This window comes from Miniopterus schreibersii, assembly GCF_964146895.1.
Source record: "Miniopterus schreibersii genome assembly, chromosome: 7".
In the NCBI taxonomy this organism is placed as follows: Eukaryota; Metazoa; Chordata; class Mammalia; order Chiroptera; family Miniopteridae; genus Miniopterus; species Miniopterus schreibersii.
Window position 1 is genome coordinate 1192690 of NC_138108.1, and position 21356 is coordinate 1214045.

General features: G+C 61.0%; 1 protein-coding gene across 4 annotated transcripts in view; it reads left to right on the forward strand.

Annotated features, from left to right (window-relative positions):
• HDAC4 (histone deacetylase 4) overlaps positions 1–14779 on the forward strand; it is a 180938-nt gene extending 166159 nt beyond the window's left edge. For 3 of the 4 annotated variants that reach the window (XM_081141971.1, XM_081141973.1, XM_081141972.1), the window contains exons 23-27: positions 3875–3993; positions 5602–5735; positions 9403–9487; positions 10055–10196; positions 10552–14779. In XM_081141971.1, the coding sequence (XP_080998097.1) occupies positions 3875–3993; positions 5602–5735; positions 9403–9487; positions 10055–10196; positions 10552–10591 (520 nt within the window). In that variant the 3' untranslated portion in view covers positions 10592–14779. Of the gene's footprint in view, positions 1–3874; positions 3994–5601; positions 5736–5816; positions 5890–9402; positions 9488–10054; positions 10197–10551 lie in introns of those variants that run through there. The other variant, XM_081141974.1, reaches the window with a different exon arrangement.
• The last annotated feature ends 6577 nt before the right edge of the window (positions 14780–21356 follow it).

Consider the following 21356-nt stretch of genomic DNA (forward strand, 5'->3'; position numbering starts at 1 on the left):
AGAAGGCACAGCTCAGGGTGGGGCAGGCCCTCGGGGGGAGGAGGAGACTCTCGTTTGCTGGTGAAGTCTGACCACTCTCAGCCTTCGTTAGAAAGCCCCAGGAGTTAGTGCCCATGGCATCTCCAGTGACTTTCTCTCCACCTCCCTCTCTGGAGCCTGAGGTTCCCTGAAGGACACACCTGCGGAAGCTTTGCTGGGGATTCTGCTTCCATCTCCAATGAGAACTGGGGGGGAGGGGTCATGTGACCCCTCGCTTGCCTCAAAACGGGGTCCTAACCCCAGTGTCAGCGTGCTTGTGGGGGCCTGCGAGGGAGAGGCCTTCGGTCAGCTACTCCAACGATGGGATGGGTCTGAGAACAGGAGCCAGTCCCCTGTGGGATCTCACTGATCACTTTTCCCTGTGGTCTCATCAGCTTAATTGCAATGTTCCTTCTTACTCCATCAGATATAGTGGAATTTTGATAATTGCTCTGCCTAGTTTAGGAGAGGAGGCGGCTCCAGGTCCAACACAGGAGGATGTGCTCATGTGCACCGTTAAGTACCAGCTTCATGAAGTCTGAACCCGTGTGGTGCCCCCATATGGGCTGTCACTGCATGTGTGGAGCAGCCACTGGAGTAACTGTCCCCTCCCGCCTGAGCACCGGCATCTCAGGAGGCTCCTTTGGAAATGTCCAGTTGCCACCATGAGGGTTGTGAACCCAGGGACCAAGGCACAACCTGGCAAACCTGGTGCAGGCAGAAAAGGCAGAGCTTCCTTTAAACAGGTTAGAAGGGGTGAGAGCAGGTGGCGCTCTTTCCGACCGTTTTTTCTGGCTGGATTTGCCGGGATTGGCCCCGAAGCCCGTGTCAGTTTCCTGGGTGCTCATTCCTGGGCGGATGGGCTGACGTGCCGGCTCCTCCTCTGGTGGATCATTGGTGGCGGGCGGGATAGGGGGGCAGCCAGGGCCCCTGGAAGGCGGCCGCTCCCCTGCCAGCCTTTAAGATGAACCTTTCCCTCGGAGCCGCTGTCGACATTCTGTTTTAATCTTCTGCCAAGTGTGTACATGATGATACCTTATCAAATGAGCCTCTTAAGCTCAAATAGCTTCTTTGAAAAGGAAAATTGTTTCAGGGTTTTTTTTTATTGATTTTAATGTAAAATAGCACTTTGAAGTTTACAATTTATGGTTCCCTGTGCATTGATCGGATGGGGAAGAGGGTGAGGATCCGCTTTCCCCTTTCTTCTGTGCTGCTCCCCTGGGGCCCCGCGGACAGTGCGTGCCTTGGAGGGAGCGCGGTGTCCAGACCCCGCCTGCCACGTTGCATTTCAGGAGATCAAGCCTGCGATGCAGAGGAGATAAGGAGAGCGCCCTAATGAAATCCAGGAGCAGCCGCGCTTTCTCCTGGGCTGGAGGCTCGTAGGAGAAAAGGGGTCTAATTCAAACCAGTGGGGTGAGGCTTTGAAGTGGGCTGAGGAGCTGAGGGGGGCTGGGGCTGCAGGAGATCCTGGTGCACTTTCCTTAACCCCTCACTCACCTGCATCTGGCAGCCGAGCAGGTCCGCCTGTCAGCGTTGAGGCAGTGAAACAGGATTGTCCCTGCTCCGAAATCGTGGTTTGGATTCAGTGTGACACAGTGTCTCAGAGGTGTCAGGGGACCTGCAAATCCCAAAGCAGTGACTGCAGTGGCCTAGCAGTTGAACGGCAGGCAGGTCACGTCGCCTTCCCTGCCTTCCAGGGGTGGTGTAAGATTGCGGTGCCTTTGACTTTTGTCACACCCATGGGGTGTGTTCTGCTTCTTTCTAACTGTCCTGTTGGGCTCAAATATCCCTGACGCTCCAAGTTCTCTCCGCGTCTCTTCAACATGTCTCTGAATTTTACCTGAGGATGTTCCGCAGTGATTTTAGAAGCAGAAGATGTAAGCTAGAAACTCAGAGTTGGGCTGTCTCGTGTTCAGCCGGCCTTTTACGTGCCCTGGGCAGTGGTGGGGATAGAACAGGTGATCCACACAGTGCCTGCCCCCTCAGGTGGCTCACACGGGGACCACAGGGCTACAGCAGGTGGTGTAGCCACTGAGACCAGTGTTAGGGGACCCGGGCGATCTTGCAGCAGCCAGTCCAGATGCAAACCCGCCTGTGTGTGTGTCTATGGCCCAGGGAGCTTGACCATGACCCTGATAGTCGAGTGTCCAGGGGCTGTGACCAGGTGACTGAAAACTAGCCAAGCCCCGTCCAATCCATGTTTGTTCCTTGGCCCTGATGGATGGTGCCTGAGGCGCAGACCCTAAAAGGCTTGTGCAGGGGGCGTCCTGAGGAAGCTAGTGAACTGCACTCCGCCTTGGAGAGAGGAAAGCCAGCCGGCCGCCTGCCATGACTTCCCAGCATGAGGTTCCCGGAGCGAGTATCTCAGCAGCTGGGACCTGCTTCTGTGGCAGATGCTCAGCCCGACGAGAACGGGTGGCAGCTGGGTCACGCGGCCCACACTCTGCTGCAGGAGGCGCCGCCTGGGGGCCCCTCAGCACCAGGCGTGCTTGTTCCCGAGTGGCTGGTCCTGCGGAGACGGGTGGTGGGTTTTCATCCCTTCCCCCACCAGAGACCCCGGGGCTTCTCGGTGGGGTTGCCATCCAGGGTTGCTCCGGGCAGAGGACGCTCTCTGGGAGCTTTTCCGGGTCCTTGGGCGAAGTCGGTGCTTTGTGGAGTTGGCTCTACTGACTTACGTGGCGATTTTCATTGTGTGATAAAGGGCTCTGCTATGTGGAAGGGACCATAGCCCGTACCCGGTGCCTGTGACCGCCTCCCGCAAGGTCCTCCGAAGCTCCGAGTGAAGGGAGCTGGGGCTCAGGGCTGAGCCGCTGGGCTTGGTACTGGGGGTGCTGCAGGAGCCCGAGCAACCCTTTGGTGCAGCAGAAACTGGGTTGAGCGGCTCCGAGAAGCAGACGGAGGAATTGTGAACGCTGGACTTGCCCAGCGGGACGGGCGGGGAGTCTGCAGAGACCCCCTGCACCTGTGGTCCTGCTCACCTCACCCACCCGTTCACCAAGACAGGAAGGGGGTCGTGGAGTCCGTGGTGATTAATTCCAAGTCACATAAATAAGCTTGGATGACAGATGCCACTGCTGGGCTTCCGATTGTAATAGTTACTCGGAACACAAAACACATGCTTACTGGACATGCTGACCTAATTGCACTGCAGGCTCCCAGGTGGCGCTTTTGTGTTAAGGAGTGTTTTTCCTGGTTTTTCTGGGTAGACCGTTTTCCTCGTTTCCCTGGTGTGACGTAACCCCGACCTCAGTTATCTTAAACGTGACCATCAGTTTTCCTTCTGAAAATCTTAATGTAGAGTTTTTTAACTAACCCGGTGCAGGTGTACCTACAGTCAGTCATGTGTTGCTGACCTGGCCCTCGGGGTGAGTGGAACGGGCAGAAGGGCTCCCCTGGGGCCAGGGCTGCTCAAGGGCTCTCCCACCTCCTCAGCTACACTTGGCCCTGGGTCCCCAGTGCTGGGGGCATGGCTGCCCACTTTGAATCAGGGCCAGTGTGAGGTGAGCAGAGCTGCCCACACCTTTGGGGAGGGCCCTGAGCAGCCCTGGCAGTGGGCTCCACTTCCCCTGTGGTGCACCTGGTGCTGGGGCACAGATACCTCACAGTCCGCAGAGACGGCCGCCTGCTGGGCCACCTGTGCGTAGCTGGCACTGAGCGTTCACACCGGGCTTGTTGGTTTGGACTTTTTAGATACTGTGAACTCTCACGTCAGCTGTCAGACTGGATCCAGCTCCCTTGGGAGCCCTCGGCCCACGAACCTTGAGGGGAGCTGGGCAGGTGCGGTCAGTGACCAAGCAGCCCTGCTCCACAGCTGTGTCCTCAGCTCCTCAGAGTCGCCTTCTCCTGCCCTTTGCAGAATGGTGGTCATGCCGATCGCGAATGAGTTTGCCCCGGATGTGGTGCTGGTGTCAGCCGGCTTCGACGCCGTGGAGGGCCACCCCACGCCTCTGGGCGGCTACAACCTCTCTGCCAAATGTAAGTCAGGTTTGCAGGATCCTTCCTGGGACCTGCTGTGTCTGTGACCAGCTGTGCTCTGTGTCTTATGCCTCCCCTTCAGTGACCTCTCACCAGAGACATGACAGTGTGGGCAGCTCTGGAAAACAAAGAGGTCAGCGGATGGTGGGGACCAGGAGGCCGCAGGCACTCCCTGCTGGAGGTCTTGCAGTCCCCAGGTGCTGACTGGGGTACTCGTGCTTAGCTGGGAGCACGAAGGCCACCTCTGGGGGCCAGATCTCCAATACAACTGAGAGCTGATGGCTGTCGCCCATATGGAGGGGAGTAGCTGAGAACAGGTTCAGCTCCAAGTTGGAGAGAGCAGGGAGCCCCATATTATGGGCTTGAAGGGTTTGCATTAGATGACAGCCCTGCTTCTGCTATGGGAGGGAATCCTGTGGAAACCGCCCTCCCACCAGGCAGGGCCTCTGCTTCTGTTGTCACAGCTGCCACATCAGAGACCTCCTGGTGTAGGGCCCTGGTCCGCAGAAAGGCCCTGGGTGCCCCCACCCCTGCCTGGCCACCGCCTCCCACCACTGTGGTTGTCACAGTAGTCGAGGTCCTGGGATTCTCTGAGGGCTTCCTGGGGGGTCCCTTGTGCTGGCCCTGTGGGTGCAGTTGGCCAAGGAGAACCTGTCTGTCTCCCCTCCCACAGAGTATGGGTCACCAGGGAGGAAAGAGGGAAGCAAAGGACAGTGCTGGCGTGGCCGTGCTCCCACCTGGGGCCTCAGACCCCCGAGCCGGGCAGTGCAATTTAGTGGAGAGGAAGTGACCAGGCTGAGCCTCATGTAGTCTTCACAGCAGCCTGGAAGCCCACGTCCCTGTTTCCACCAGAGACAAACCAAGGCTTTGGATGGTTGCGGCCTCACAGTGCCCACAGCTGCCAGGGAGCTCCCCCAGCGGGGGCCCAGTCTGCTGAAGGCCAGCTGGTGATGGGCTGCTGACCGGTGTGGCAAGGTTCTCACTGGCTCTTTAATAAATGTCAGGCTGTTCTGGCCGAGGGTGGTAATTATCATTACCCGTCAGGCGATTCTGCCCGTGGGAGGGTGACGTGGGTGCAGCAGAGGGAACATGGCTATTGATGAAAACCAGACGCTCCAGACGTGGCTGCCAGAGTCCTGGGGGGGCACATGCAGCGTTGATGTATGTGCCAGAGTGTATGTGTGTGTGCCCAGCACACTCACTGACCAGAAGCCCTGGGCCTCGGATGGACACTGCTGAGCCCCCCGCAGCTGCCCACAGCTGCCCTGCTCTGGGCACCCCTGCTTCCTGGCCTCTGGTCCCCATGTGAGAGCTGAGGGCCTCCTCCCGTGGCCCCTCCCTGCCCCCCGACGGGGTGATTTGCGGCATTATGAAATCAAAGCCCTGGAACCGCAACCACACAGATCAAGTGGGGTCCCGTCCAGATTCCACGACGGATTTACTGCAGTTGAGCCTGGCTTCCATTATGAGCGGTGGTGTGCCGGCCCCGGGTCTGTCCTGTGATGTGATGTGATGTGCTCTGGGCGCTTTGATCTGCTGCCAGCCGTGGCCCACGCCCACCCTGCGCCTGCCCTGCCCTCCACTTGCATCTCCCGTTTCCCGTTGCAGGTTTCGGGTACCTGACGAAGCAGCTGATGGGCTTGGCTGGTGGCCGGATCGTCCTGGCCCTGGAGGGGGGCCACGACCTCACAGCCATTTGTGACGCCTCAGAAGCATGTGTTTCTGCTTTGCTGGGAAATGAGGTAGGCACACCGGAGGCCGCGGGAGCTGCGTGCAGGCTCAGGCCCAGGCCTGTGTGGGCATTTATTTGGCTTCCCTCGCAGTGTGTGATGCCACCCCCACCCCCACTCAGCAGGCTACACATCTGACACAGCTGCTTGTTTGTGCCGCAAGGAGGTGAGCAAAATGATCTCCAGGAACCCTTCCTCTTAAAACGAAGGCTCAGGATCCTGTATTTTGAAGGTGCTCACCTTGGTATGGGGGTCACCTGGAGAGGACTCAGGTTCTTCCTCCAGAGACGTCAGTTCCCCGGAGATTAAGGCAGGCTCCTGGAGGGGCAACACAGTGCAGGTCTGAGGGCTGGGGGAGAGGCCTCCGCCTCCTGGGTGCACAGACACCCAGGGCCGGCTCTGCACCGTGTCCCCACCAAGGCCACAGAACACGGTCAGGGAAATGCAGTGACTGCACCAATGGGGCTCAAGGGTCTGGATCAGGGCAGGGGACTTTGAGGATTTGAGGAGAGCCCCTGGAAAGCTGCACTCCAGGCCGATGTGGGCCAGGGCAGGGCAGGGTGTGCCTTCAGGGAGGGTACGAGGTCAAGCCCGCTGAGCAGCCAAACTTCCTGAAACTAAATCCACCCACAGGTCTTTGGACATGTGGCTACACCTCTCCCCTGAGCCCATCAGAGGTTTATGGAGCAGGTTCAAGACCCCCCGCTGCAGCTTTTCTTGTTGCTGTGATGTCACACGGTCCTGGAAACGAGCCGACTGGTGTTTGCCGGGCTCGGGTGGGTGCCCTAGATCACAGGCCCGACCACATAGGGAGGGGCTGGGCCCCTGTCCCCTGCCATCCCTGGGACCCCCTCCCTCACCTGTCAGAGGGATGGGCCTTCTTCAGGTCACTAGGCGAGCACACTTCTCAGTCAGGTTGGAGCGTAGGTGTCCAGTCAGGGTGCTGTCTCCACGTCCACCCTCGCCCCCCCTGCTGGCCAACACCAAGACCACAAGGCTCCTGTTAAGGCCCATCTTAGGTGCAACACCCTTGTACATTCACTGCTCAGTGGGGCTCCTTCCAAACAGCATTGGACCCTGTGGAGCTGAGCAACCGAGAGACCTCCTCCAGGAGATGGTCACTGGAGCCCGTCCTGGCCATTCCCAAGGCTGCCTTCCTAGACCCCCAGCTGGGAAACAGCCAACCGGTCCCATGAGGCGTGTGGGGAGAGGTCGGGTGGGGCTTCGAGCAGGGGCTGCAAGCTTCCTGTGAACTTGAGCATCCCCCAGGCTGTGATGGGCGGCCAGTTGTAGAGAGGTCCCCGTAAGCGACACCGCACTCTGTCCTCGAGCTGTTCCCAGGCCACGTCACCCCGTAACTTGTATGAACTGACAGAAGGTGGGCTGTGGGCAGGAGGAGGGTGTGGCCAGTGTCCTGCCAGGCTCAGGGGAGTCAGAGATGGCGGTGGTATTTGGAAAGCAAAGGTGAGGTCTGCACCCAGCTCCGGGCCCCACCCAGCTACTGTGACAGTGACCTGATGTGGGGCTGGGCCCATAGAAAGCTGCGTGTGTGTCCTCTGTGAGGGGAACCGGGCCAGGTGACCCTAGGGAGTGGGTACCTTGGAGGAAGGCTATGGCTCTGTGCCCTGCTCAGGCCAGTCCTGAGGAGAGTGGACTGAGTGAGCAATGTCCTTGGTGTGGGTTGACCCAGCACGCTCCCTGGGGCTGCAGTCACGGCGAGAGCTCAGGGCTGGCGGGGAGAGGAGTGGCCCTGGCTCCCTGCGAGCAGTTTTAACCACGTGCCTCATGGCACTCGAGCCAGCCCCCGCTCCCCGGCCCCCTTGTCGTGGCCGGTGTTCCCTTCAGGCCGGGTCACAAGTAGATCAGAGGTCCCAGTGCCTCTCGTGTCTGGTCAGCTGGTTACGATGTGCTTGAACGCTCCCGAGTAAAACGCCAGGTTCCTTTTTAAAGTGTCCACAGAATTTCATGTGCTCTTTCTTCACATAAAACAATCTCCTCCCTTTTTTGCCAAAGTTAAAAGGCAACCGACTTATGTATTTAAACCGCCCTAAACCTTTGATTCTTCTAGTTATTTTAAAATAACAATAGAGACCTGAGCTTTCGGCCGATGCCTGATGCCTGTCCCCACTTCCCAGCGCGCTCACTTACACACATCAAAACGCAGGAAGCGCGGGTTTATCAAGGCCTCTTAAAATCTTTTTAATGCAAGAAAGTTGGACGGAGCCCCGCTCCTCTGCCCCGTGTGGCCTTTGATGAGGTTGATGTATGGCGTGTTGGACGACTTGGCGCACACAGCGGGCGGCCAGCTGTGGCCAGTGCGGCCGCCAGGCAGGGTGGCTCTGGGGGGCGTTAGGCAGGGGCAGGGCCTACGGCCGGAGAGCAGCCTGGCCGCCGAGGTCCGTGCTGCTCCCGAGAGCCGTTTATGTGACGGTTCTGCTTCGTATGTGACGGTCGGTGACCACTGACCGTGAAGAGTCTCATAGACGTGTTTCAGGAGCGTTGCGGACAGCGGACAGCGCACAGGGCGTGGGCAGGCGGGTGCTGTTTCTTCCCGCTCCCCCCTTCCCTTTGGCCTCACTGACTTGGTGTCGCTGCTGGCGGCCGGCCCGTCTGTCTGGCCGTCCTGCGCCTGTGCTGTGTCCCTTGCTCCTCGCTTGTGGCTTCTCAGGCTGCCGGATGGTTCTTCCCCCACACGGCCGCTTCCCTTGGGAAGGACGGTGTGCGACCCTCCCAGGGTGTTGCTCTAAGGCCTTTGTTTCACCCTCACTGTTGCTGGGGGTTGGCGGGGCTCACGGCCCTGGGTTGTCACTCGGCACGCGGAGGGTGTCGCCCGCCGCCTTCCTGCTCCTGGGCCGTGAAGCGGCGCCCCGGCGATGCGGCTCCTTGAACGATTGTCTGTTTCCTCCGGCTGCTGTGAGAACTTTCCGCAGGTTCACGCTGATGTGCCTGGATGTGGGTTTCCTTGTAATTTGTCGTCGTGGGTCCTGACCCCTCCTGAGCTGAGGGTCAATGCACTGGTCAGACCTGGACACCCTCAGCGTGGGCCCTGTGATAAGGGCCCCCGCCCCGGGGCCTGAGGCGATAAGCAGGCACCTTCTGCAGCCTCAGCTGCACTCAGACCGTTTCTTCGGTTGCCGCTCCCATGTGTGTTCCTGGTCCACCCGCTGCAGCCACTCTGGCTGTCCCAGGCCTCCGGCTACCTGCGTGTGTCCCGTCACCTGCACCAGCACTCGGACCCACCTGGAGCAGAGGCTTCTCCTGTTCCGCTCCCTCCCTCCCTTCTGTTCGCCCTCCCCCATTACCGGGGGATACTGTGGCCGGGACGGTCCAGTGTCCTCATTAAAATGCCAGGCGTGTGAACACGTTATTTCCAAAGGTAACAGTTGTTCCCCTGGTCTCGAGCTGAGGTCTCACCGGCCCCTCCAGGACACCATCTGTTGTCCTGTGCATGGGGACCAAGTACACCTGAGAGTTTCCTGAGGAAGGTGCCCTAAGGAAAACAAGTCTGTTCATGTGACAAGAGCTCATGTGACAAACCCGAAGCCCCGCCTGGTGTTAGAGTCGCCTTCTCCTCAGTGTCAGCAAGTGTGCCCGAGACGCAGGACCAGCTGCGAGCAGCCGCTGTGACGCCCGGGTTACGGACGTTTCTTACTCACATTCAGTCGCGTGTCTTTTGCAGCCCGATCCTCTCCCAGAAAAGGTTTTACAGCAGCGGCCCAATGCCAATGCCGTCCGGTCCATGGAGAAGGTCATTGAGATCCACAGTAAGTCGTCAGGGCCAGGCCTCCTGTCTGGACACACTCCAGTGGGGGAGGGTGCAGGGCCCCCTATTTCCTAGCCCTGCCCCTCAAAAGGCAGGTCCTGGGGACCAAGGAAGCTGGCACACAGAAGGTGACTCTTGCCAGCAGGTAACACCTGTCTCAGGTGAGCTGGTAACACCCCTGTTCTTGTTACAAAGCTCAGTTTGTCCTGGGTCCTTAGGATGACCCAAATCGTGGAGACTGTCCGACTAGGTGGGTGGAAACCAGGTCCCACCTGTGTGCCCTGCACGAGTGTTGGGTTCCTGGCCTCAGAACTGTCCTCTGCCTCATGAGAAGCCCCTGGGCACCAGGAAGCACTGAGAGGCTAACTCTGGGCCATGCCCATCCCTTCCTGCCTGGTCCCCTCACTCAGGCCCCATAGGGACACCCCTGTCATCTTGAAGAAGCCATATGGGACCACCCCCCCCAGCACTGGGCGACAGGCCTGCTCCAGGGGTGAGGGGCCAGGGCCACGGAGAGCCTGCTGGGCCCCTGCCGTGGAGTCAGTAACCCAGGGCCTCCCTCGCCCAGGCCAGTACTGGCGCTCCCTGCAGCGCCTGCCGTGCACCGTGGCCTACTCCCTGGTCGAGGCCCAGAAGCGCGAGAATGAGGAAGCCGAGACCGTCACCGCCATGGCCTCGCTGTCCGTGGGCGTGAATCCCGCCGAGAAGAGGTGAGCCCCGCACGGCCCGGCCTGTGGCCCCGCATGCAGGGGATGCGTTCTGAGGGCGAGCGGAGGCTTCTCTGCACTGGCCCTCGAAGGGCACCGGGGCTGGGGGGCAGGCGTCCCCGTGCGACTCTAGAGCCCGCCAGTGTAGGAGACCCTGTGGACCAGGCGGGTGGTTCACCCTGAGCAGGTGGCCCCGTGACACCTGGTCAGGAGCCTGGGGCTGGAGGTGGGCGGCTGTGGGGGAGGGTGGGAGGAAGAGGGCGGGTGACGGCAGAGAAGCCCCGAGGTGCTGTGGCTGATCCTCTGCGTCCTTTCTTCTGCTGGGTGCCTGTCTGCCCTCCCCCGGGGCGCTGCCCAGGCCCGAGGAGGAGCCCATGGAAGAGGAGCCGCCCCTGTAGCCTCGCCCGTGGCTGCGACTCGTGTTTGTCTGTCTGTCTTGAAGCTCTGCCAAGAAAAGTTGCTGTTTCTCTGCATCCTGCCAGGCGTTCTCGCAGAGTCCGCAGGCACCGGGGGCCCAGACCCCAGGTCTCACCGGGCAGGGCAGCCTTACCTGACCCGAGACAGACGCCGGGATGAGCAGATGCCGACACGCAGGGCACCGGGCCGCCCACGGCCCCGAGGGGCGCCGCCAGGGGAGGAAGCCCGCGCAGCTCGCGGCAGAGCCGCCTGACCTCGTTGATGCGAGGCAAAGAAAATGAAAATCAAAGACTAACAACAGACACGCGATCAGACCGGTGCTCAAAGTCTGAGGGTGGGTTACCCACAGCTCGTCTCCACGCAAACCACTCACCTCGCAGCTTGCTTTTAAGAGGACGTTTTCCACGGCTCTGGCCTGCCTCTGACCGAGGGGAGTCCGTGGGGTTGCAGCCGGGTGAGGGACAGAGTGGACAGAAGCGGGCGTGAGCCTGCAGGAGCCGGCGTTGCTGCCTCGAAGCCATCGGAAGATGCGAGTTTGTGCCTTTTTTTTACTGCACTGGAGGGTTTTTGTGGCTGGGTTTTCTGAAGTCTGAGGAACATTGCCTTAAGAAAAAACAAACAGCAGGAAGGGACAGGACAGTGTCCTGGGCTGGTGGGCCGGCAGTGCCCGCGGGGCTGGGGCCCCTGTGCCGCCGCGGCCCCGGACCTGCCGCCCGCGTTGGCTTTATTGCTGTGTAAGGAGCGTGGACGTAGTTCCCAGAAAGTGGCAAATACTGTTGGGGTTTTGAAGTCCAACAAATTTTAAATGAATCCAAAGTGTTCTTTTCTCGTACGTCACATACCTTTGAGCATCTCCATCGGTTGAAGCATGACCTCGGCCACCTCAGTGTTACGGTTGGAATGCTTTTCATTAAAAGCAAGTAGCATGAAGTATTGCTTAAATTTTAGGTATAAATAAATATATATATGTATAATATATATTCCAATGTATCCCGAGCTAAGAAACTTGATTCTTACGAAATCTTGATAAAATATTTATAATGCATTTATAGAAGAAATATATATATATATATATATATAAAATAAATGCAGGTTGTCAAGGTCCCTGGGAATGACCGACTTGCGAACTAGCCACCAGGTGCTTTGGGAAGGGGTGTAGTTTGAACTCGTGCAGTTTGGAGTCCAGATGGGGTTGATTTCGGATCGCCAACATACTCGCCACTGGCAACTGCCACAGGTTTGCATTTTGTTTTAATTATTTTCTAACGGCCCCTTCCGCTCCACATACATATGTACCTGATGAGTTTTTATAGCAAAGAATATAAATTTGCTGTTGATTTTTATATGAATTTTTCACAGAAATGTCCTGAATAAGCATTGTTTTATGAATTTCACGTTTTTTTCTCACCATTTGGCAGTTTTCTGAATGGTCATAATGTCCAAACTTTTCCTTTCTAAATTCTTGTACATTTTTTAACTTTCAAAGAGTTTTTTATTGTTTTCTCTCTTGTTTGTTTGTACAGCGACAGTTTTTTGTGGCGCACAGACTGCTGCCATCAGCGTTTATTTTCAGAAAGAGCGTCACGCGAGCAGCGGCCTGGGCTGTCTCGTGGCGCAGGGCCCCTGCCGCACCCGGAGTTCCGCAGGGTGCTGTCTGCCTCCGTGGCCGGTGTGGAGAGGCCGCTCGCGACACTGGGCTGGGTGGCTCCTGTTTAAACTTCTGACCAATCGTCAGACTAGAATTTTAGCTTCAGTTTTCCAAAGACCTTTTCAGCATGTCAGCAATGCACGGCCCGGCTCCACCGGGCTTTCCGCTGCAGCCACGTGGCCTGGCCCTTTCTGCCTGGCAAGCCTGCGGGGCCACCAGACTCCCGAGCGGGACAGCGGGCCTTTGCTGTTTTCTCTGACAGAAACTGAACGTCACTTTTTACTGGTAACTTATTTTTGAGCACTTGAAGCCACCGATTTCATTCCAAAGTGTGTGCGGAGTTCAGACAGCCGCCCGCAGGAGAGGCCCGGCCAAGTCTCTGAGTTTGGAGACGTATACAGGGTAGCTTCCGAGAGCCGCTGATACGGTTGGGCGTTGACCAAAGGAATCCGAGATTTTGGATCGGGTTGGTCAGGGCTGGGGCAGGGGTTTAGGGTGGGCCAGGAAGGTCTTGGGTACGTTTAACTCTTCCCTGCTGGCCGCTGTGCTGAGGCCCCCTTGGCGGGAGGAGCTCGTGTGGGAAGTGCCACCGTCCCCAGCGTGGCGCAGAGCGGTGGCAGGGCCCTGCTGGCGGCTCTCGGGCCTTCTCGGCCCCCTTCTCCCAAGATCCCCGGGGACGCTCCGCGCCTGCTGCTCCTGCCAGCTGTGGCTCTTGGGAAGGAGCACGTTGTCTGTTGTCTGACGTTTTTACAGGTGACAGGGCAGCATGGGCCTCTTGGTGCCACGTGCTCCCAGGGGATTTACTTCCATTCCCGCGGAGCCACCCCCTAGACAGGCCCAGCGGGAGCCTGCTCACTCCAGCTTCCCAAGTGCGGGAGCGTCGCGCGGAGCCTTTTCCTGTGAAGACACCGGCCCCTCTCCAGGGCAGAGGCAGGGCCTGCGCCTGCGGGCAGGACCCCGCCTCAGGGAGGGCCCCTCCCTCTGTGGTCCTTGGACTTTAGCTCTGTTTTCCTTTACAAAGGCCCTGGGGTCAGCAGGTGAGCACTTTCTAGCCTTTCACGGGAAACCCTGTGGTGCCCCCGCGGGGCTCGCGGTGTCCACCCGGCCCTTTCGGTTTTCCCGCCTCAACGTGTCCAAGCCCCACCAGCAGGCGGCCGCCTGGGACGGCCCGGCTTCCCAAGGGCCACTTTCTCAACGTGTTTCAATTTTTCTTTCTTTCTTTCTTTTAAAAGTCTGTTTCCAGAGAGAGGGCCGTCTGGGTCGGTCGGACACGGGAGCCTGGGTTGGTGGTTTTGAGTTTCCATCAGAACATTCCTCCCCCTGGCCACGGCCACGTGCTCATTCCAGCCGCCTTTTTGTAGACTTTTGGGCCCACGTGTTTTCTGGGCATTGATACATATATAAATATATATATAAATATATATGACTCTATTTTTTTAAGTTTCCTACACCCGGAGGTTGCATGACCACGGCCGCATGTCTTTGTCGTACACGGATTTGCACCCGACCTCGGCAGTTTGGGGAAGAGAAAATGCCCGTGTCCCCCCGTGACGTTTGCTGCCTCGAAAGGTGGAGGTTTTTCTGTAACAAAGCAAACCCTTGAAGGGGGGAGGAACGTTTGCGTCTAATTGAACTTCTTAAGAAATTGTACTTTTTATTGTAAGAAAAATAAAAGGACTTAAACGTTTGTCATATTAAGAAAAGAGAAGTTTATCTAACCCTTGTGACATCCCAGTAACAGATTTACTGTATTTATGTGGAAGCAGAGTTCACGGGAGCCGCCTCCCGTTGGATCTGGAGGAATTTTGTTTCGTTTCGTTTTCTCTGTTTCCTTTATCTTCCTGGGCCGGGCGGGAGGCGCGCTGCGCCCTGGGCCCGGTGACCCTTTATTCCGACGAGAACCGTGGCCGCGTGGACGACTCCTTTTAGATGGCGTGCGGCTGGGGTTTCGCTTGAGACTGCGCCGCGTGAACTGCGGGCACTGTGGTTACAGGTTCTCCTTTGCACCGAAAGGAAACCACTTCTTCCGTGTGCTGACGCCGAGCTCGCGCCTGGCTCGACTCACTTTGTCTCACGTGATTAAAAGTCTCCTATGGAAAGAAAAGAGCGACTGTTTCTGTTTGTTTTGGGGTGTGTGCTCCACGGTGGAGGCTCTGCTCTCCGGTTCACGAGAACGACACCCAGGAGGGGCTGGCCCTGTGCCCAGGAGCTCGCTGCGGGCAGCGTGGTGAGCGCCGGGCTGTGGCCGGAGCCCGCCCTGACGCCCGTCCGCTCGGGCGGGGCCCTGGGAGCTGCGCCCGCTCCTTCTGTAACTCCACGGGCCGTCCGTTGTCCGCACCTCCCCGCGGGCCTCTTGCTCGGTGGGGTTGGAGGTTTTGTGCTCGGTTCTGTTTGTTCTGTGGGGATCTGCACCGGCTGGCGGTGTCCCGGCGCCGACCCCACCACCACTGTCCCTGGAGCCCAGTGCCTGTGCCTCATCCTACAGCCTGTTACTCTTGTGTCAATAAAGACAGTGTTCATTGCCCTCACCTCTGCTTCGTGCCCGTGTGCTCTCGTCCTCGCCGGCTGGGGGACCTGGGGGACCCGGGACCCTGCGGGGTTGGCCCACCTGCACCCCGGCCGGGTGGGGAGCGCCTGAGCCCGTGGGGTGGCCCCTGGGACCCAGACCACCAGCCGCCGTCTCCCTTTACCTGTACGTGCAGGTCCCACAGCAGTGTCTTCATTTTAAATGTCCAGTACTTTAGGTCCTTGCGCTGTTTTCCCCCCCAACGTACTTTGCAACTCCGGTGAGATGGGCTGGACGTGACCTGGGGAGGGCGAGCCAAGGGCCAGGCTCAGCCACCTTCCACAGCCGGGCACACGCCCCCAGCGGAGTCTGCAAACCCCCAACCGCGGTCCCGGCCCAGCAGCGCACCGCCACCCCCGGACCACGCCACGGGGAAAAGATGGGTGGAGGCCCCCTGGGCCGGCTCGGGGTTCTAGCCCACACCTGGGCCTGTCCGAGGCGCTGCTGCCAATTTCACAGCCCCCCCCCAAATCCTGTTCTTGCCTCTCCTTTCACGGCTCCCACCCAAGGGCACTCGGTGGGCACTCTGCACACAACCCCCTGAGTCTGCTTCCTGGGACCCCCTCGCCTGGGCCACGGGACGAGGTGTGTGGAGCACGGCCTCCCGAGGGACCCCGGACACGGGCACAGCTGCCGGCCACAGCCTGGAGGCCAGGAGTGCTTGGAGCTGAAGCCGGGCCTGTGGCCTGGGGGCTGGGGCCCGGGAGCTGGGGGTGCTTCCATGGTCTCCCCCCGATGGGATGGGAGCTGGTGACGCTACAAGGTACCCAGGGCCTCTTCGGGCTTAAGGTGGACGTTTATGAGAATATGTTAATTTACCCAAAATGAGGGGGTCTTATTCTAACAGTTCTCGTTCCTGAAACCAACGGACTGTTCCGTTACCCATCACCTGAGGATGTTTTCTCCGTTGCTTTTCGGGGGGGGGGGAGACATCGGTTGGTTGCCTCCCGCACGTGCACCGACCGGGGCCCGGGATCGAGCCTGCAACCGAGGTGCGTGCTCTTGGCCAAAATCAAACCCAGGACCCTTCAGTCCGAGGGCCAACGCGCTAACCACGGGGCCACCCGGCCGGGGCCGACTGCAGTGTCCCGGCTCGAGGGCCAGGAGGTTCCCCGGTCGCTTTCCTTCCGATTTACTAGGACGGGTTTAGGGGACACGATCGTTTCATCTGAAAGTGACTTTCAGTGTATGTTACAAAAGGTCGACACCTTTTTACCTTTTGAGACTATGAAATGCCAGCCAGATGGGGGGAGAGCTCACAGGCCGCGTGCCCCCCACGGGGACTGACCAGTTTCTCCTCTCGCCCTAAACGTTCAATGACGAGAGCCTGGCCCGCGCGGCTCGGCCCACGTCCCCGCCCCCAGGAGGAGCCTGCCCCGAAGGCGTGTGCACTTCTTGTCCAAGTTTCTGCATTTCTGCCGCGTGCGTTTTTCTATAAAAGTACATCTCGGCGTCTCGCGCGCGTATCTATAGCGCGGGCGTCGCGCTGCGAACAGCGTCGAGCCTCCCGCCGTCTTCCCTCCCAGGCCCGCTGCTGAGGTCCGTCCACACGGACGCCCGCCTGCCGGGTGGCTCACTGGACGCGCTGCGGGCTGTGTCCACAGCGTCACGCCCCCTCTTCTCCCCGAGTGGCGGGGAGCCCAGCACCCATGTGCCCTGCGCCCAGCGGGGCGTCTCCGAGTGCGGCTGCTGGTCAGCGAGTGTCGGCTGTCGGAACAGTCGCTGCCCCGAGGCTGCGCTGTTTCCACTCGCCCGGCCCTGACCGGGTGAGGGTCTCGGTTCCCACGGCCTCAGCGCTTGTCACCTCGCTTTCTAATTGTAGCCAGTCGGACGGCGGGGCCCGTCCTGCATGGTTTCCGTTTGTCTTTCGCTAGTGTGTCAGCTCCCGGTTGCTGTGCACAGGTGACCTCCCCTCGCCCCACCTGGTGGCCGGGTCCCTGCTCTCGGGCGCTGTGAGCTCCGGCTGTGGGCCCAGCAGGAAACCCTCCCTCCTGGAGCAGCTTGGACCCCGGGCAGAGGCCAGACCCGGGGCTGCCTCTTCAAGTCACAGCCACCTACAGGGAGCACAGGACCCCTGGCAGGGCCTGGGTGGGGCGCTGCGAACACCGGAGACGTGGGCTGTCGGGCCAACACTTCGCCATCTTCTGTGTCTGAAATGTCCGGGCCACTTGGCAGAGGGGCCTGAGGCTGAGTGTGGGTCCCGCCCTGGCAGGTGCCGTGTGGGGGTGACTGGGACCCAGTCTCGGCCGCCTCCCCTGGGTCTGGGCACCGTGGGAGCCACGGTCCCTCCCCGGACTGGGCTCTGCTAATCCCCAGTTCCAGCCTAACCCCCGAAAAATGCTGGCGTGGGGGACACAGCTGCTCGCCGGGCCTCGGGGAAGTGAGATGAGTGTCAGCGCCTCCGGGCAGTTTTTTGTAATTAACTATGTCCAGCCCCTTCGACCGAGTGTGAAAGGCACTGTCACAGGCTGTTCATCTGATGGATTCGCCGGGAGCCAGTGGGGGGGGTTGCTCCAGGCGTCTCCCAGGGGTGGGGACATGGGACCCCCCCATTCCCCGCCAGGGGCAAGAGGGCAGCATCGGGAGAGGCTGGACACGCCGGACCCCCAGGCTTTCTGAGACCGGGGGAGACTTCACCCACCAGAGGGCGCCACAGGGGAGAGGCAGGTGCAAGGTTTGGGGCCGGAGCGACAGCCCCCCCACGGGCTCGGCTTCCCGGGAGGCCGGTGCGACCCTGGCGCCACCTGCTGGCGCGTCTCGGAACTGCGGGTCTCAGCCTCGGCCCCCACGCGCCGGCCCCGATTAGAGGATGGAGGTGACGGTGGGACGTTTGCAAATGTCAGACGTCTCTTTCCAAATTGTGGGACTGGAGAAGCACTGCGCCTGTGGGCTGGGACTCTCGAGACTGATTCTCCCTAAAGTGGTTTATAGAGTCAGTGAAACCCTGCGGCGATCGCAGGGTTTTGGGGGTGGAAATGGGCAAACGGGCCATAAAATTTAGTTGGACGTGCGAAGGGCTCACACCGTCTGCAGCGGTTTTGAAAAAGAACAAGATCGGAGCATTCATACCACCAGGTTTTAAAACTCGCTCTAAAGCAGCGTCGGCACGGGGCAGGCGTACGGATCAGTGGAATCAACTCACGGATCCTAAGTAAGTGCTCGCACCCGGGGCCGCCTGAGCCAAGGAAGCCAGCCGGGAAACCGTCTTCTCAACACGTGGTGCCGGGCAGGCGGCTCCCAGGGCAGGCGGGGGGCGTTAGAGCCTCACCTCCATCCGGCGCCAGAGTTAACTCAAGTGGGTTTTCCACCCGATTTAACCCTCAGAAGACACAGGAGGGAAGCTTGGGGAGCTTGACTCAGGCAAATGCTCGACGTGACCCTGAGAGCATGATCCGTAAAAGGAAAAGCGGTAAGTGGGACCCTGTCCGGATGGCTATGGTCCCGCGTCACTGGACACCGTTAAGGAAATGAAGGCAAGCCGCCGACCGGACAAAGCGCCACGAACGGCGTGGCTGGTGAAGAGCCTGTGCCCGGGGTGCAGTTTCAGAAGAAGGCGGAGAGCCCGGTGGAAACGGGCACGTTTCACCAGGATGACCTACAGCTGACAGACACGCACGTGGAAGGGGCTCAGCGCCCGGTCACGGGGCCACGCCGCCTGCCCGACCGCCACAGCCCCGGGAATGGCTGTCATCAGACCGGCCCCCGGAGACGGACACGGAGACGGGACGCGCCCGCCCTCGCTGCGCCGGGGGAGTCGGGACGGACGGACTGGAAACACTCGGACAGCGGCTCTTTACGTCATTGCCGCCGGCGAGCCACGCACCAGGGACAACGATTTGTGGGGACAAGATCCTCCGAAGAAGAATCGCAGCTGCTGCTTGGAAGCGGTGACTGGCCCCAGTGGAGGCTGAATGGCCGAGAAATACCCCGTGTCCTGCGACGGTCGGTGGCGTAAACCGGTGTGCTGTCTGCAGACGAGGGGACGTTAATCAGCAACGGGGCCGCGTTTCACCCCGAACATAATCTATGAAGAAGAGCCAGGCGCGAAGTAAGGCCTGTGAGCAGAACCACCTCGCGACCCCCGGGGCCGGCGCTGCTGCGCGGGGATGGGCGCCGCCCACGGGCCCTGGGCACTGCTGCGCGGGGATGGGCGCCGCCCACGGGCCCTGGGCACTGCTGCGCGGGGATGGGCGCCGCCCACGGGCCCTGGGCACTGCTGCGCGGGGATGGGCGCCGCCCACGGGCCCTGGGCACTGCTGCGCGGGGATGGGCGCCGCCCACGGGCCCTGCACGGTGGTGAGTCCTGTGCCGTCACGAGTCCGCTTCTCTCTGGGAAGCAGCTTTCCTGGGGGCATGTGATTCCCTCGCCCGGCGGGCACAGAGCGGGCGCTTGGCTGTGACTCCCCGAGGACGGGGCGGCTGGACGGGTCCGGGGAGAGGGGGGCAGGGGCCCGGCCAGCTGCCAGTGTGGGTGAGGGGCCCTGTGGCCCGGCAGCAGTGGCCGTGGCCGGAGGTGGCTCGTGAGGAGCAAAGGGACAGCCTGAAACGAGGGGCTGCCCCTGCCACCGACCGGGAACCTCCGCTGCAGGCCCGGCGCCACGGTGGCCCCAGTACCCTGACCCTCCGGCCCCACGGCCTGGCTCTCGGTGTCACCAGCCGGCTGGGAGTCGCGACGGGAAACCGGGGCTGAGTCAGCCGGTGGGAAGCTGGGCTCGGGGGGAGGCTGCCGAGCGCTGGGCGGGCGAGGTGACCGGGACGCGAGCCGAGTCAGGAGCCAGGAGAAGCTGCGGGTGGAGCGTCCACTCTGCCCGGAGCCAGCCCGAGCGCAGCTCCGAGCCGGGCTGTCGGCCGGGTGGCGGGGGCCCACCCTCCGGACCTCGGCAGCCGCTGGTGCTCCGAGTGCTGAGCGGGGCCCCTCCCGCCGGAGGAGCGTGTGGTTCTGATCGCGTCCCCGGAATATAAAACTCCCCTGGTGACGGGGGAGGGCCCGTGGCCTGGCGCTCCGGTGTCCCCGCCCCAAGCATGCGGGGCGCCCAGGGCTGCTGAGGACCATCTGCGGGGACCCGCCCTGCGGCCACCCCTGCCCGGCAGGACCTCGCTGCTTGCGGCGGCCACGGCGGGGGAGCTGTGCTCGTGGGCAGCTATTGGGGGCGCAAGTCTAAGACGTTAAAAAAATGCCGACTACACCAGAAACTTCACCCCACGGGGGGCTGGAGTGACCGACGGGGCCGGGCGGGCAGACGTGAGGCCGGCACAGAGCCTGGGAACGGCCCGTGACTGAGTCGGTGCCCAGCCTGGGGGGAACGTTCTCCTACCCCCTGGGGGGGTCCCCCTGAAAGTTCAGACACCCCCTCTCAGCCCCTGACCACTCAGGGTTTGCGGGGACACCGGGCCCAGGCCGTCCCCGCAGGTCTCAGGGCGCGGCCTCCGGCCCTTTCCACAGAGTCTCTCCCTCTGCTCCGGGCAGCGTGGGGCAGTTCTTCCCCCGTTTTTTCCTATTTGTTGTCTAAACCCTTTGTCGTTTCCTTTCCTCGTTTTCCTCGTGTCCTAAGCCTCCGCCCGCGTTTCAGAACTCGCCGCCTTGAATGGGGTCAGGCTCCCGGCTGCGCCGGGTCGGGAGGGGCAGGGTGGGGCTTGGTCTGAGGGCCCCCAGGTGTTGGTCCCACCTGCTCCCAGCACAAAGTGGCTCCTGGTGGCCGATGTCCCCCCGGGACAGACCCCACCCCCAGGAGAGCCCAGCACCCGGCTGAGGACACGTGTGTCCTGGCCGCTGAGAAGGGGCTGGACAAGTCCTCCCTCCGTGGCACGGCTGGCCGTGTGCTCTCGTCCATCACCATCGCCCACGTCCAGCTAGCGTCCGACCCAGCAGAGCTGCACTGGGCCTCGCCGGGTGTCCGGCCGTGTGGCCAGCACGAGCTGGGCTGAACGGAGCTCGCTGCCGGTGACACTCGGAGGCCACGGCGATGGGGCCAGGCGGCGGCTCGCGGAGGAGCTTCAGGCTGGGCACTCGGCTGACCGGTCAGACACGCGGGGACACGCGACCAGCTGAGCTGGAGGCAAAGACGCCTGAAGCTTCGCACAGCGTGGACGCGGGCTCTTCTCGGGACTCGCGGACCAGACGGGCCCAGCCCTCAGGGGTCCCACGGAATCCGTCTGTGTTGAGAAGCCCCTGAGACACGTTACTTCTGTTAAAACCGATTCTGACTCACTGGAGACCCTCGTCCAGTCCACACGGGCATTAGGGGGCCGGAGTCCCAGGGTCCACGCGCTGCACCCCCAGGAGGCCCCCAGGAGACGGGTGGGCCGAGGGCCCGGAGCCGGTGCGCAGATGGGGCGGCGCAGGCCACCTGCGGGCTCACACGCGGTTATTTACGAGCTTCCCCGGGCTCGCCAGAGCGGGAGGCCTCCGGGGCCCGACCCCGCCCGCTGCGCCCTGGGGGAGGCGCGGCCCAGCTGCAGCCACCCACGGCGAGGCCACGTCCAAGCTCGGGTGAGCTGGTGAAGCGGAGCGCATTCTTCTGTCCTAAAATAG